The following is a 17,310-nucleotide window of genomic DNA, read 5'->3' as shown; positions in this document are numbered from 1 at the left end:
ATATTTACGTGAATATATCTAATGTGCATCTCTACAAACATGAACTTTGCAGCAGCACTGTACAAGTAAGTGACCACGGCTAATTTAAAAAGAATACTGTCTGGCTTTCCAGCCTGACCCTTTAGTGCTTTTGCAGTCACAGAAGATCATAGGTTTGTTAGCTTTGATTCTCATCGGTTGACTTAGTTAATATATACCGTGGCAAATTTCCTTCACTCGAAACGGTCTCCTCTTCATAGTCACGGGTTACAATATTCCTGATCCTTTTGAAACTTGGTTTCCCACTATTGACTGATGTTTTACCATGTATTCCTATATTAGAAGACAATTACTTCGTCCCACGTGCACTCTGTCGCCTCAGACCTCAACAACGTTACAGAGATAAGAATGGTGCATTGCTCTTTCATTTCATTTTCATGGCATGATATACTCGAGTAAAGCAGATATACTGACCCTGCCACCGCCTCCAGAGGCCATATCCTTTATTGAATTTCACCGTCCTACACTATGTTTCCTAAATCCTAATGGTGACTTTTGAAAGTCTGGAAATATGTGGAGTTTGACTCCGTCATTAATACGACCCCTAAAGCTTGACGTGACTAAGAAGGGTCGTATCGGGTCATTCTGATCGCTAGTTTAGTCTGAAGTTGTGGCTGAAGTTGTTTGTTTCACAGGAGTATCAATGGCCGCCCTCTCTTCTGCTCAACTACCAGCATCCTCTGCTCCACCGACACGGAACTCAACCCACGACAAACAAATTATCTCCATTAGTCATCTCGTAAAAAACACAAGAGGGCGCATCGGGCCTTTGTTACACTACAGAGCATGCAAGCGTTCATTGAATATTGCGAACAATTATTCGTGTTATCAAATTTAATTAAATTGATATAATTTGCCAAGATTCTAACAGATAATTAACTGAAAGTGTGCGTCATTTGAAACCTCGCTTTATACATCCCATATATCTCACACTCTTTTTTGCCATGATGATCAACAGATATGAAAATGTCACAACTAATTTATTCCACTCACACTCGAGATGATCAATATACCTATTTCATTAAATGAATTATATATCGCATGCATGAAACAGTGCTGTTATATATTAACTCACAAGTATACATAATCATTTAGAAATAATAACACTTGCAATACCTGGTGTGTCTGTTATCGGTCGATGTTCGGTGGAGTATTTGCTGAAAAGGCAGAATGATAAAACGATAAGATGTTATATCCGTTTATCTGGCTTAACTATTCCGTGCGACCAAGTTTACTCAGTGAGTTAGTGTAATAAACTATTTTTTAATTCATCCCACACATAAGGTCGATCTTCGAATTATATGTTATGATTAAAAAATCTAAAGTTACAAATTCAGAAAGTATTATTATAATGGAAACCGTTTTGGAGTATCGGTTCGGACGGTAATGCACCCGTCTGAGTTAAGGGAGGTTGCGCGTTCTATACCCGGGCCGGTCGTATACTTTTTGATGGTACAACAAATTCATTGTAATGTTAGTAGAGCACCAAAGATGACTAATGGGCACAGAAGAGTGAAGTTGTCTGAGGGCGTACGTGCTGTATTAACGGATTGACAAAGAATTATTTCTGAAAAGCATTGTGTCTCTTGAATTAGTCTGGAAGTATCTGCTCAGAATGTTCAAATGTAGAGCATCTGTCTAGCCGTGTCTAGATCCCAGGATTGAACCCCGCTCATGTCGCGCAGTTTTCTCGCCTCTGACACATAACAAGTCGCTATAATTCGTTCGATGAGACAGGGAAATCTTTTTTTATGCGACAGAATAAAAAAACTGTGTATATAACGTGTATTTTCCCTGCTTGTAGGTGGTTCTCACACTGTTTGCTATCTGCAGGAAGAGCTGATGGCAATCCAGCACCATTCAAAATCCATATTTCATTATTTTCAATAAGTTCTAGTTATGCCTCGATTATAGAAATTTAGCAGTCCAAGATAATATACAGCGAATCTGTAAAATATAATTAACAAGTAACTTTTCAAATATTGACGTAAATATTTAACTTTGAAAACTGATAACACCTTATATAGCCTTAATATATGTCGATACTAACTTTATTTAAGTTCATTCAACCATGCATTTGATTTTTACGTAGATATGGGTTTTAATGCAAAAAAATGAGTTTTACCTTTTCTTTAGACTACCGTTTCTTATTCGTGTATAAAACGCATCCCGTTGCAAGCTTGATAGATTATACCCAAGCTGGCTGTCGAACAATGCCCGACACATTAGGGAAGTTAGGCTGTTCATTTACAGTCATAAGCAAAGAACGCTGGGGGAAAAAAAATGCAATCGTTGGGGCTCATAACGGGACCACCAACCTGGGCCTTTATTGTTCGCAGTTATTTGCACCTTATAAGCAAGGTACAACGGGATAATACTAACGATTAAAAATAGGTGTGTGTGTGTGTGTGTGTGTGTGTGTGTGTGTGTGTTGAGAAAGTAATTTAAGAAAAGCGATGAAATCCACGTTAGCAAGACTCTGCAGCCTATATATCGCTATTTAAGAGAGTTGTATATCGATATTTAACAGTGTTGTATATCTTTAATTAGCACTGCTGTATATCAATATGTTGCATATCGATATTTAGCAGTGTTGTATATCAATACTGAACTGTGTTGTATATCGTTATTTAAGGGTGTTGCGAACACAACATTTCTGAAGCAGCTGTAGTAGATATATTATTGTAGGTCATGTCAACGACTTTGATTCACTAGATTCCATTTGAATGACATACGAGTGTAATTTGGAGAGTGATGTAGCACAATAATACAATAAACCTAAGTAATTTATAAAGTGAAGCAGCGCAACTATATAGCTAAGATTTCATTCACGTCAACACCCTAAAGGGTGTTACATGACGGTATACTAAATAGGGCTGCTAAATTGCCATATTGTGATGCAGACAACTCGAAACGATAACAAACCAAGTGTAGGGCATTCAAACTCAAAATAACGTGCCTAGCACCTGAATTTTCTAGCGATATTAAAAATGTAGAGATAAAGTCTAATATAAAATTTAAAATTTAAGCATCGTGTGCTTGCTGAATAAACTCCTTAAAACAATGGATCTTAATCTTTGGTCTGGTAATCCATGTAGAAACTGTCCAACTTTTCCCTGTTCAAAAGTGTCGCCATGTGAATCTTATCTTATACTACATTACTGAGACCATCTTAGACAGATCTCAGAACATTATGCTATTAACTTTTGAGAAAAACTAAAACTTGTACCGATGACAGGCCAAATTTGTAGAGGCAAAAGTCCAAAAGTCCAAGTTCGTTGAGGTAAAAGCTGACACTCGCATGCTCAAAAGTCAAAATTCGTAGAGGCCAAGACAAAAGTCAAAATTCGTAGAGGCCAAGACAAAAGTCAAAATTCGTAGAGGCCAAGACAAAAGTCAAAATTCGTAGAGGCCAAGACAAGAGTCAAAATTCGTAGAAGCCAAGACAAAAGTCAAAATTCGTAGAGGCCAGGACAAAAGTCAAAATTCGTAGAGGCCAAGACAAAAGTCAAAATTCGTAGAGGCAAAGGCAAAAGTCAAAATTCGTAGAGGCAAATGACTTGGTTGGTTCAGAGAGTTAAAAAATTTTCAGCACGTTTTGCAAAGCTACATGGAATTATTAGGATAATTATATTAAATCTAAGGTATTTCAAACAATAATCAAAATAGTTCATGGCATTCAGTTGGATACAATTTATTTATAAAAATCAATACGCACAAGTCATTGTTAAAAACGCGCCTTGCTCTCAGAATCTCCTCTCCCCACCCCATGTCAATCAGTTACGTCATTGTGCCAACCGACGGGGGTATGTGTGCTGTTCTCATGTGCAAAATGGCAATCAAATACGATAGTCGCAGCTTAGATTTAACTAATAAAGAGATCCAAAGTTGAATGAATCTTCATATTCCAATCCGAAAACTAAAAACAGAAGCTGAAATAAATATTTACGAACTGAATTTTATATTTTACAAGATTGATTAAGTCACGAAGCTTCAAATACCATTGCATGTTGCGTGAACGGCCGTAGAGAAGCGAAGACTGTCCATGCTTAGTGAGAAGCCTTGTGACTTCATGAATCCTGTAAATATGACATCCAGTTCTTCTAATTACAAATTGTTATACAAATAAAAACGAACCATTATTTACAACTATTCTAAATGTACACAAGAAGGGCACATGAATACTGAAATAGTTCCTTTCTGGCGTTAGGAACTAATAGCTTCAAGTTGACTGTTTCGCATGATGAAATATTGACCTATAGAATGCTTGTTACAAGACTTGGTAAATGTTTGTAACTATTTCAAAACATATAATACCGTCCGAGCAGAAACTAAATTTGCATTCATTATCCTTAGCTTTATTAGGACAAATGTAAAGTTACAGAGTGGATTAAAGATTATTAGACAGGGTTTGGGTTAACTAGGGTGCGGCATGTTTGCCCTGGCCGTGGAGGTTATTAGACAGGGTTTGGGTTAACTAGGGTGCGGCATGTTTGCCCTGGCCGTGGAGGTGAACATACTTCTAAATGCGCATCAGTTACATGTCTTTGTTGATAAACAGATTCAGCATACTGCAGGCACGGGTCTTACCAAATGGTTGCAAAACCGTTTCTCTAATAAGAAACTGAGAACGAAAGTCAAAAGGGGAGGTGGGGGTTGGGGTGGTAAATAATCGCCTTGATGAAGGGACGTGTGCATCTTTAAATGAAATATACCCAAATCCACGGTTAAATATTTAGATTTTAGACTGATGCTCTAACTGCCTTATACCGTTGGAAACGTGTTTGCAAATCAGAAGTTGAAATTATTCAGTTATTTTTAGACATGGACTTGATTAGAATTCTGCGTTCGAAAAGCAGTCACATTTCAAGTCCAGATCAATAAATTTCGACAGCCACTTAGGTTCGGCACACCTATAATTATATGCGGATCTTAGGCAAAAAGTACACTTATACCACTGAGGAATGTATAGCGTTATTTAGTCCATGTTGTGAAATACCGACTTTAATCCTTGTTTGCTTGCCGGGCCTCTCAACATTTTATAACTTTTATAAATTTCGGATGTTTAGGAGGCATGAATTTCTTTTCGCGTGTCTTAGGAAGTACGAACTTATGAATCTACGGATTTGGATACTCGCCAGATTATAGAAAATTACGTCACAAAACGGATTCATTTTACCCCAGTTTCCCACCTTACTTTTAAAACATATTTAAGAGGTATGACGGCAGACACTGAAACTTAGCAACAATCAGGTTTATGTATCAACTTAATAATGAAATATCTTTCATCTCCAGGGATCTCATAAAACGTTGTATTTTAAATTAAAATTCCGACGAAGTAATGAGCAAAAGTGATAAGATAAAAAAAAATGCGTAAAATACCGAACACGTCATCAGGCAAAAATAAATAATTTTTGTATACTGTGAAAGCGGCACAGCCCAAAATTCTTGTAATAAAACAGGTTTTAAGTTCCTGGCATATGTATTTCTCATCACACAATCAGTACCTGGTTTGGTTGGCCAGAGTCCGCAGTAGAGTATTTGAAATTACAGGTTTTGTGTTCGTCAGGAAGACTTTTTTTTTTTTCACTGAAACACCACAGACTTTATGGGGAAACACATACATATATCCTTTTTTCTGTTTTCGGCAAAGGGAGATGGGACACCTCAAGGGTGTCCAAACAGGAGTCATAAAGACATCCAAAAGTGGACAGAATAGACGTTGGTTTTAGGACGTATTTGTTTATACTTTTTAAAATGTTATATTTATTATAAAAAACCAATATGATTTCCTTTCATAAATAAATGTTTCTGTATCAAGTTGGAATTTACAAATCAGTCTAGGCGCCTCGGTGTCTCAAGAACAGTACGATGTTTACTGTGCAAAATGAAATCAGATTTTCACTGTCGATTTTGCAATCTCTCTTGTTTTTGGTTTTTCATGTCTTAGCAAATAATGAATACAATATCTGATAATGAATAAATATTATCGGTTCTATAACTTTTATTATCATCTCCACTGACACGGAAAAACGAATGATACTAATTTTATGTTTACGCCGGCTTATGTAATCTGGCAACGGTGAAGTGCTGGGACACAAAACAACTGGGAAACGCAAATATGCTCTGTCGATCAATGTTTGAACAACGAAACGGTATTTTCCGGTCACGTGATTATAGGGCTCCATTTGTTTGTTTTTTTTTTTTTTTTTTTTTTTGTTTTGTCTTCTCCGTTTACTAATAATTTATCATACAAAATCTATCTACAAGTCTCAATGTACTCTTGTATTGCTCTGGCAGCTTCATAAATCTAGGTGTTGGCGTAGTTAGAATCTTTTCGTCACCTAAGTGTAATCTTTCCTTCCTCAGGCTTGCCCCTTTCCCCAATCCACCACCAATATCCTACGCGATTTCATTCACAGATCTGCCTTGATCCGTCGGTCGTTTTCGAGGTACGAGGCACACGACAGTAAGACAGGAATACCCACGTTTTTAACTGGTAAGGTGGAGTAATATTATATTCAGATTACCTGTATGTCGATGTCTACGTCCCACTTTGATCATGTTATGTCAATGAAATGTTCTATTTTTTTAAAGACCATATATTCACAAGATCTGATGTGCTTTGTTTATACTCGCATATTTCACAGTTTGTAAAAAGTTATTTGCATTTGAAGGCTTCATAAAATTGGGTCACTAGTGCATTTTAATATATGGCGGGGTGGTACCGGTTTAAATTACGTGCAGTGAAATAAAATGTTCGCAGTTTGCACGCTATATGATTTTTCTACATACATGTTATTTATGTCACTAGACACTTGTCAGACTACTGTAAAGGTCAAGGTCAACCACTGATCGCGAGACTGGATTCCCGTCACTGTTGTTCATAATATCGAAGCGTCACGGTTCATTCGTCGTTGTTGATGTGTCTTTGATCTCATAATGCTTCAGTTCAGACTAGAAGATAATATTTAAATAAGGATGGCGACTTTAGTCTCCTTGACTTTTACATTCAATACAATTCTTTCAATGAGAGGGTTGGGTTTTTTCTTCTTTTTTTTCGTAGTAGTGAATAGTCGAGATAAGCAAATTTTGAGCTGAGAAAAGCGAGTTTTACTCAAGCGAATATAGGGAAAAGAAAAATCGAGAATCGAGGCAACAAAAGCGATGTTTTGGTGCAAATGAGACAAATTGTGATGACATTATTTTACACATTTATGTCCCTATTTCTCATACCCGTTTGGATGAATGCCCCATTGAATATTTGAAATAAGCAGATATGGAGTACACGTGATGCGTCATTTGTGATTAGCGAATTTCTAAAAGAGCTAGCGCTAATGAGCTCTAGAGTACCGTATATACCCGCTTATAACTAGAGTCCAACTGCAAAGAATATAGACCCATATCTACCGTCGTATGATACACAAAGTTCTATATTGTTTGTTCTACTGATTACTTCTAACAAACTGCACAGACCTAGATCTTCCGGCGTATTATGCGACGACAGATCTGGGTTTATGCAGTTAGATTAGAACAATAAGGAATTATTTACGGTAACTTGCCCTTTTAAACAGTGGAAATAAAAAAAAATACTTGTATCACACATCAAGACGACAATACGTTTTTTTTTAAACGATAATTTATATATCTTATGCACCTAAGAAGAACACTCCAACGAGATAAACGCGCCGCAATGGTTTCTTCGTCTTCTTGTAGGCTTAACGCCACTTATAAGCACACAATAGGCTATACATGGCGGCCAGTATAACAGGTTTAGGAAGCACCGGTACAAACCAGGGAAGAAACACCGACACTTGAGAAGATACTGGCCCACATTCTCATACTCGAACCCGCGCTGACAGAGGTGAGATGTCAGTGATCTGTCAAGGCGAGCGCTTCAGACCACTCAGGGCCCATTGGTTTCCTGTCGGAGTGAATATAATTGCAGCGATGCCACAAACAACAGGGCGATGCATGATAATTAGGTCATCTGATATTGTCTATTCCAATCAGACGAAATATTATTGATGCATATCTAGTGTAATTCGAATCATTCACTCAACTCCCTGTGCTATACAAACCACAACAATGGTCTACTCGGATCTTAAACAAACAAGAAAGTAAACACATTTTTCTGTATCCTCTTATGGAGGGGGGGGGGGAGAATGGACTGCTTGTCACTACTTGTTCAGTTTCTGCCAGTAGAGTTTGTTTCTGTTTATGGTGATGGCTACCTTTTGTTGGTTACGCAATTAATGATTTACGCCAGTTTTGAGAGAGAAAGAAGTGGTGGGAGGAACCTTAGGTTGTAAATCAGACAGTGACCCATATTAATATACCATTTATATTCGCTTTAAAGACAAGTCCAACTGCAAACTGCACGAACGCAGATCTGCCGACAGATCTGGGTCTGTGCATTTAGAATTAATCAGTAGAGCAAGCAACATGGACCCTGATCTGCATGTCCATTATGCTACGGCAGATGAGGATCTTTTTCATTGCAGTTTGATTCGTACTTATAAGCGATTATATACGGTAATACGACTATGCCTGTTGAATGGATTACTTACTATTAACATACAAACACTATGCTTGTTTGAATGGATTACTATTAACATTTCCAGTTAAATCTGAATGAAACTACGATACAAAAGAAAAAAATGAATGAATTTACTTAATGGTATGAGCAAGTTCGATTATTTTTACTTTTTTTAACATGTAATCACCAAGCTTAAATTCAACCCTTTATTTAACTGCGCAGATGGTTTCAACGAGGACATGGAGGAGAAATTTAATATACTGTGATTGAGTGGTATCAAAAGGGAATGACTATGATAAGCTTATTTATTATGTTTGAAACGGCAGTCCTGTTACTTTGATATATTTTCATGAATATGTAACGGTCTGAATTCCAAGTTGTTGTGTAAAAGGTAATGTAAACATACTTTATGCAATAACAGCAACAAAACAAAAATCAGACGAGAAGTTTGTCTGTTGAGCTAATGTGATTGTAACTGGAGACATTAAAACGTGTAGGATCAAATACGAACGCAATATCTGTAATTTTAACGAGAACGTTCCAGGCAGAAAAAGAGCGGCAATACAAGTTTCTCGTCTGATTGAAACCAACCTCTGATTAGCCGAAAAAAAATATTTCATTATGTGGATTTAATTTACATACAGTCCAACCATCCTTAAAAGTCACCTGTTTAAAAAAATCAACTGTCTTATATAGCCATTTGTTCAAAACTGATCTCTACTGAGCGACCGTCTGTTTTGAGGGTGAACTTTCGTTACTTCCCATACATAACTGCTAACGACAGGTTTGGTTTGTGCTTTGCGTAACTTTAACTCATTACAAGAAGTCCTTATTTATTCCAGCAAATCTAAACAGACTCAAAATAGTTCATGTACTTAATACATTATTTAAAACAGGAAGACGCTTAGTGATGGTACGGCCAGATTGCACACCGTGAAATACTAGTCAAAGTGAATTGTACACCGTGCAATACTGGTCAAAGTGAATTGCACACTGTGAAATACTGGTCAAAGTGAATTGCACACCGTGAAATACTGGTCAACGTGAATTGCACACCGTGAAATAATGGTCACAGTGAATTGCACATTGTGAAATTCTCGTCAAAGTGAATTAGTTTTGAACAGATGACTATAGTACATTTCATTAAACATTTACATGTTAAGTTGTTGGACTCTACAACCAATAGCATCTGAGAAAGTGAACTTTGCGGTTGGCGCGAGACGGACAGACGGACATCGGGACAGACATTATCAATCAGTAAGCCTGATTGCCAAATGAAATTATAGGAAAGCTTAAAGAATATCTGATATTGTGTAAATCCTGGTATATTGCAAAATAGTAATCTGATCCGTCTTGGTGTAAAACGTTTTTATTTAAATAAAAGTGTTAGTAATGTACAAAATGAAGCTATTCACACATTCCATTTCTTTGCTTTAGATTACAGGTGATAATTTATTCCTAATGAATACACCTGAGATCTGATCGGTTATAATTACCACAATAACAAGTTTACTCACTCGCATGAAACCCAAGCTTTCAAATGTCCACAACCATTTCAAGGCCAAGTAATGAAGGCAATTTAATAAGAGATTTATAAATATGTGTGGGGAAATTTGATCTTGTATTATTTTTTCTGCTCATACTGCCCATGTAAATCTATCAGCGGTTTAAGATATATAATAACTATTATGTTTACCCCACCAGCATAATGAAAATGGCCGACACGTACTGACTTGTATATCTTGGTTTGTTCCCACTTTCACCGTTATTTACATTTGACCACTCAGTTATTTTTCTACTGCACTCTTTAGCACATGTGGAAAAAGAGAGAAAATTGGATACCATTTCTAGAAAACCAGGGAAAAGAGTTTTGGTTTGAATCCAGAATTTTATTTTGTGATAAATGCGGGGGAAAAATATTATTTAATGTTAGGCCCTTCCTGAATATGTAGTCAAATGTTCTTAGCTCCGTTCTCTCTGGCACTGATGTAGTTCACGGAATGTTTAATTATGCAGAGAAGGTCTCTGGAATTTAATATCATCATTCCGTTTTGGAAGAAATGCCTAGCATGGATTTAAATAGATTTGTTATGGGTTTGTGATAAAGTACAAAGATACATAGTTTTGTGTTAGCCTGGTGGAGTAAGTTAGTAATTATAAATTCTAGTAGCGCACTTGTATTAGATTCCAAGCAATTTAAACAGTCGACCTGTGAAGTTCAAGAGAATTTGTACAGGTTCACAGCTGGTGTCAAACTGTATCAAGTATACCAGTGGAATCGTGAATTCAACAAACAATAAAAATTAGGACATACGATTTGGACTGTATGTATTCGCATATAAATGGGGTCAAACAATATACAGCATACACCTTGATGTGCCGTGACATAATACGGTTGCAGATCAGGTTCTATGTTGTTTCTTCTGCTGATTAGACCTAGCAAACTTCATAGACCCAGATCTGCCGGCGCGTAATACGATGGTTTATCTGAGTATACACAGTTTGAAGTTGAATCAAACTTATGCGAGCGTGTAGATGGTAAGACTGTATTGATTATAGTATGGGATATTAAGTGAAACACGATTTCCAAACATATTGCTTTGTGTATCTTTTGGATCAAGGATATTTCACCCGGGATGTAATCGCCGTCTTTGTGAATCTCATCGAGCTATTTATCAGTGAAAATTCGTGGATGTTTGGTACCATTTATCTCTCACTCAGTCAGTTCTGAGAATACGGACCTTGTTTATAGTTTAAACTTCACTTACTTTCACTTATTATCATAAGGATATATTTTGGTATAAACGAGGTAGTCATTTCTGGTTATAACACAGTATTCATTAGCATTATTTTTCTTTCCAGTACGATATCTGACAGACTTTTAAACTCTGCCATTTGTACTTTCAACCAATCATCTTGTTTGCATGCCTCATATGAAACGGAAAACAAGTGCCTATGGTCTTATTTCGGTCCTAGAGAACTATTTCGTGGCTATATGCCGTCTTTCTATTATAAGTTTCTAGTAGTAGTAGCACAAGCAGTAGCAGTAGTAGTAGTTAGCAACATAAATGAACAGTAGTCTTTTCTTGTGTAAATCTTTCTTTGCAAATCATGCATTTTCTGGACAGCATCTTCACCATTTATCTTTTGTCCCATGGAGGGGGGAGTTGGGTAGGCTCTTTTTGGCCCCCTCCTATGTTTGAATTTAGAACTTCCATGATTTATTACTCGCACAATAAATTATATTACATTCCACGGAAAGAATACTACAAGTATCAAGTCACGTTTGACCATGAAGCTAATCGTTCATTGAATGTTTGATAGTTAATATTTTAAAAGTTATATACTTTTTAAACAAATAGGAAAGAAGCATATATATTTGGATAATATATACAAGCAGAGGGAAGTATATTGAAAACCCAAATTGTAGGATGAAAAATTCTTCAGAGAGGATCTCGTTGCTATCAGGTGAATTGTTAATGTTCGTAAATGCCACTGTCGTCGATGTGAAGATGTCATCATTGAGATAATTGATAAGCAAGGGTCAAATACTGACGCATTAATCTATCGATCTTCTTTCTTTTTGGTAGATAATCGAAGAGCCAGCCCTGGGACTTTCTTGACACAGAGGCAAGGGTAATCCATAAAAGGTTTTCTCAGACAACATATAGCACCAAAGCGTATTGTGACCATCAACATTTAGCTGGCAGCCACCAACTTCCTTTTTGACCATCCGAGAGCGCATCAAAAGGTACCGGAACCGTATTTATTAAGTTTTGCATAAGTGTTTAACCTTGAGTTCATGGACAACAAAAGGCACCAAACGGTGTTTCATGCTTGTATGGGGAGCTGAGCAGTACTGCAACACACAAATATACTTTTCTGGAGGAACAATACACTTAAACCGCTTGAAGAAGCGAAACACGTGTTAAGTACCCTTTCACGGGGACAAAATGGCGACCCCTGATATTCTTAACCCTACTGGTGGTGTTGCTGAGGACCTGACAACTTGCGCTTTATGTGGGCAACTTTTTAATGATCCAAAGTTACTCTCTTGTCTTCATACATTCTGTCGTTCCTGTTTGGATGATCATATTTCAAAATCAACTGATTTAAATGGACAACGCAGCTTTAAGTGCCCAACATGTGAAGTAAAGATTGAAATTCCACTGGGAGCGCAACCAGGAAATTATGGGGCGCTTTTTCATGACGACTCTTTCATGGCGAAGTTAGTCGAGTTAATGTCTGCAACAAAAGATGACAAGCACTGTGATATTTGCAAACGACGCCAGGAGACTGCCACGTCATCCAGTATATCTCCTGCCACCGACTGGTGTCTCGATTGCTCTGATGCTTTTTGCGATGTTTGTATCAAAGTCCATCTTCACGGCAAACTGACGGCCACACATGCAGTCTTAAAACTAGATGATTTAAGGCGACTTCCGTTGGAGAGCTCGATGAGGAAGAAGAACAAGACGCCATGTGATGTCCACGGAGAGCTTATTACTCTGTTCTGTGTAGATTGTCGTGAACCACTTTGCGTGCAATGCATGGCCGTCTCCCACAGACGATGTGAGAATGTCATTACGGTGGCTGATGCAATGAGGTCAAGATCTGACGTCAGTGACGTCATGTCCAGGCTCAACGCTCTTCAGATTGCGCTGGATTCAGTCGATGGCCTGGGCGATCTGGAAAAGAAGCTCGAGGAAACAATTTCATCGGCAAGAAACGACATCAGATCCCTCAGTAACTCCCTTTGTGAATCCATCAAAAGACAGGAGGAACGCTTGTTGAAGACTCTTGACGAGAAGGCGGCAGAAGCGCGCTCTCTTCTTAGCGACAGAATCGAACCTAAGAAGGCAAACCTCAAACAAATCAAAGCCGCTGACAAAAGAATGAGGGTCCTTATGAAATACGGCAGTGATGTTGAGATTCTATTGGGATATAACCAAGTTCAGAAGCAAATGGAAGCAAGCGAAAGCTCTACTGGAACACTTAATCCGAACTGTATGCAAGTGAAAATCAGTTTTTCCACCAGTGAACCGGTAGATAAGTTTATTAAAGACTTTAAATCACTGGGTGACATTGGCCTTGACACTGGTGCAGAAATTGGGTTATCTTCATGGGGTGTCACTTGCACATCTAACGAGGACATCATCGTCACAGACTGTCAAAATCTCAGAATCCAGAAGTTCAGCAGAAATGGCGAACTCGTGGACCATATTCAACTTGATGATGAACCGAGGGACATAACTACATGCGGCGATACTGATGACGTAGCCGTGACAGTGATTGGTCGAATCATCATGTTCTTGTCCACACGCTCTACCTTGCGTCTGTTGAAAAAGACTCGGACAGAACGCCAGTATGATGGTATCTCCTACAGCAGAACTGATGGATACCTTGTTACCAGTTGTGTGCGCGAAAAAAGAATTGACGTGATTCAGCTGGATGGCGCCATTGTACGCTCATTCTGCAAAGATATGACTGGGGAATTCCTATGTGATGAGCCAAGGTACGTTGAAGCCTCCGTCGATGGAAACATAGTTATTTCAGATATTTCGAATAATCTTGTAAAATGCATAAATATGGACGGTTATACAGTTTTCACTTACAAACCAGATTCTGACAAGGAATTAAAAAGTCCACAAGGAATATGCGTGGACAAAATCGGAAACATTTTTGTGGCAGACAATGGTAATAACAGGGTTCAACTGTTGACCAGTTACGGATCTTTCCAGCGTTTCATTCTACAGAAAGAGTCTGGATTAGAACACCCATGCGCTATTAGGGTCAGTAGTAGTAACCGACTGATTATTGTCCAGAACGATGGCATGGTTAAAGTGTACAGTTACTCCTAGGATCAATGCATGTCGTTCCGAATACATTTCCTGCAAAAACTTTTCATTGGTCAGGCTCTGAATTATGCTTTATGCGGCTGGTGTATTTTTTGTCGTGCCTTGTTCACGAGTTGTTTTATTCCTACCGCTGATTTTTTCTGTGACGGCCTATGTATATGGTGCGTGCGCAGCTAAATTCGGAATAATGATTACTGAAATTCGATGTCACGAAGGTGGAATTGCTTTATCCTACAAATGACTGACAATTCTAGCATTGTTCGGTATTTAGGAGTTGAGTTTGTTTTAAACTTAGCACTGACATCAAGGTAAATATCTTTATTCATCTGAATAGTCCCGGAAATTCCAAATGAACTGTGAGGATACATTCGGAAAGGGCAAAGAATATACTGAAAATGGATTTTAAAAACATACGTTTAATCTTTTGATTGTATTGTCAGCTGCAATCATAAGGATGTTGATCCACGTCGCAGCCAGAAAAAAGTATAAAACCATATAAAATATGGACGTGTTTTACTAATGTGATTGTTTCGTTAAGAAGTATGTTATATTTTGTGGAAACATGTACCCAAGATTCACCAGACTTCAATATAGTTATGGCAAGCCTACACGGCACTGTAGTTTTGTGTTAATCAAATCTACAAACTTCTTTGAGCTAACAAACTTTGATATCAATCAAATCTGCAACCTTCCTTGAAAGAACAAACGTTGATATCAGTGAAATCTGCATCCTTTGTCGAAGAAAGGAGTGATTCAGATCTCGACTTCAATTAAATCTACAACCTTCACTGAAGGAACAAGTGATTAAAATATTGACTTTAGTCAAAGCTGCAACCTTCCCATAAGAAAAGAGTGATTCAGATATCGAATTCAATCAAATCTACACATTTTGCATAAGGAACGATTGATTAAATTATTGACTTCATTTAAATCTGCAAACGTCGCTAAGAAAATGAGTGATTAAAATATTGAATTCAATCAAATATTTCCTCGAAGAGACGATTGATTCAGATATAACTTAAATCAAATTTGCAAAAGTCGCTGGAGAAACCAATGATTGAAATATTGACTTCAATCAAATCTGCAAACTTCGCCAAAGACGCGAGTGATTCACATAATGACTTCAGTCAAAGATAGAAGCTTCGTCGAAGGAACGAATGATTTAATCTTTGATTTCGAGATCTATTTTGGAAAATAACATAACCTGCGGATAATCTTGTACATTGCGGCAAACACAAACCAATGTTCACATTTGTTATTTTTATCCATGTCTTACCATAGCCATTTATCCATGTACTTCTAGGCGTATATTGTAGATTTTTCATGCTCCGTAAAAATTAGGACCTAACTTTGTAAGCCTATTTGAAAGTTATATTTTTTTATATAGAAGTCTTTATCTTGTTGTATCATTTATAATATTTTTAGTAGAAATGCTGAGGTTGCTATATATGTGTAGCATATAAAAATTACATAATTGGAACGTGAACCAGTCCAGATTACTAATAAAAAAAAAACACAGCAAATAAACATATTTGTTTTGTATAAACTAATTAGTAATCGGATATCATTAATCAATATGAACACATATTCAATTCAAAAAATGCGATCCAAACTTTGTTTATAATTCTTTTTTATTGGATAGGATGTCATTCATCACATGGTGTCGTGGATATAACGTATCATAAACGTATCTTTTACTCTAGCTGTTATACGCGTGTTTGCATGTTAGAGCATGCCATAAAGTGGAACAAATAAAAGTCTAATATCCAGTGTTTAGGACTGAGACCGTACTCCAAAGGCACATAACTCGACCTTTGAAGCCTTTGTAATTAGGATTTCGACATGTGATAAATAGTACCCTGAGTCTGTGCTCATGTTATGTTGAATTCTTGAAACTCCTCGAGTACAATTAATATTTTATTCTTTAATGCTCACGAGACTCGTTCATCATGTGACACTATTCATACGAAACGAGCCTCATGTAAATGATCTATATACTTTATTCAATGCAGAGTGTTGAAAACTGGATTCTATATTTTTTTTACCTTGGCCAACAATTTTAGTACTTTTGCAAAACAAAAAAGACATTTTCGTTGGCTTTTAAATGTGTTATTATATCCCTTGTGGGGATGGGATCTGGTTGTCTTTTATATAAAAAAGATCATTGTTAATTTATTCGTTAAATCTTAGTTTGTAAAAATTTTGAACAAAAACTGCAAAAATTGGTTCTCCACAAATTAAGTAAATTTCAACTTAACACCTGAACGTAGTAATTTAATTTGAATAACACGTGTATTCGATTACATTAGAGTATAAACTTCATATTCAGTATTTTCTTATTTGTTTAAAGGAATATGTGTATTCTATATCCAACTCGATATCTCAACTTTGTATTTTGTATAACATTTTTTTATACAGCGCTTTGCCATTATGACTATATATGAATATGCAAATAAATCTGAGACAATACAGTTAAAGGTTCCTTTTATATCCCGTCTCTGTCTCTGTTTCTTTCTGCGTTTCAGTCATTAAGAATTTTCTGTAATTCAATTATATATATATAATTCCTGCATGAGTATATACACACTCCATGCATAACAATCGTAATACTTTTGAAAACGATTTAAGAATGGCAGTTTTTTTTAAAGTGTCTAACTGAATGTGTCACATGTACGCCCTTGCACGCGCTTGCGTGAGTGTCTAAGTGTGTATTCATTCGTTATACTAACAAGCCAAGAGTCCATCTGGGTTATTATTTATATTATACATTGTCCGTTTGTCAAGATGCCAAATGCAAAGAGTGGTACACTTGTTGTTTCAATTCTATCTATGACAAAGATTATACAAGTCCTTAAGTTACACCGTTTTCACTAA

At 37.0% G+C, this 17,310-nt stretch overlaps 1 protein-coding gene across 5 annotated transcripts in view; it reads left to right on the top strand.

Moving 5' to 3' along the window:
- Positions 1-16,907, top strand: part of LOC149794358 (E3 ubiquitin-protein ligase TRIM45-like) — a 56,316-nt gene extending 39,409 nt beyond the window's left edge. For all 5 annotated transcript variants that reach the window (XM_089968519.1, XM_089968521.1, XM_089968520.1 and 2 more), the window contains exon 2: positions 12,169-16,907. In XM_089968519.1, coding sequence (XP_089824645.1) covers positions 12,532-14,439 — 1,908 coding nt within the window. In that variant the 5' untranslated portion in view covers positions 12,169-12,531 and the 3' untranslated portion in view covers positions 14,440-16,907. The remainder of the gene's footprint in view (positions 1-12,168) is intronic.
- The last annotated feature ends 403 nt before the right edge of the window (positions 16,908-17,310 follow it).

The sequence above is a fragment of the Sinohyriopsis cumingii genome, chromosome 8, assembly GCF_028554795.1.
Source record: "Sinohyriopsis cumingii isolate HCF-2022 chromosome 8, ASM2855479v2, whole genome shotgun sequence".
Taxonomy (NCBI): Eukaryota; Metazoa; Mollusca; class Bivalvia; order Unionida; family Unionidae; genus Sinohyriopsis; species Sinohyriopsis cumingii.
This window is presented reverse-complemented; position numbering and strand designations above follow the sequence as displayed.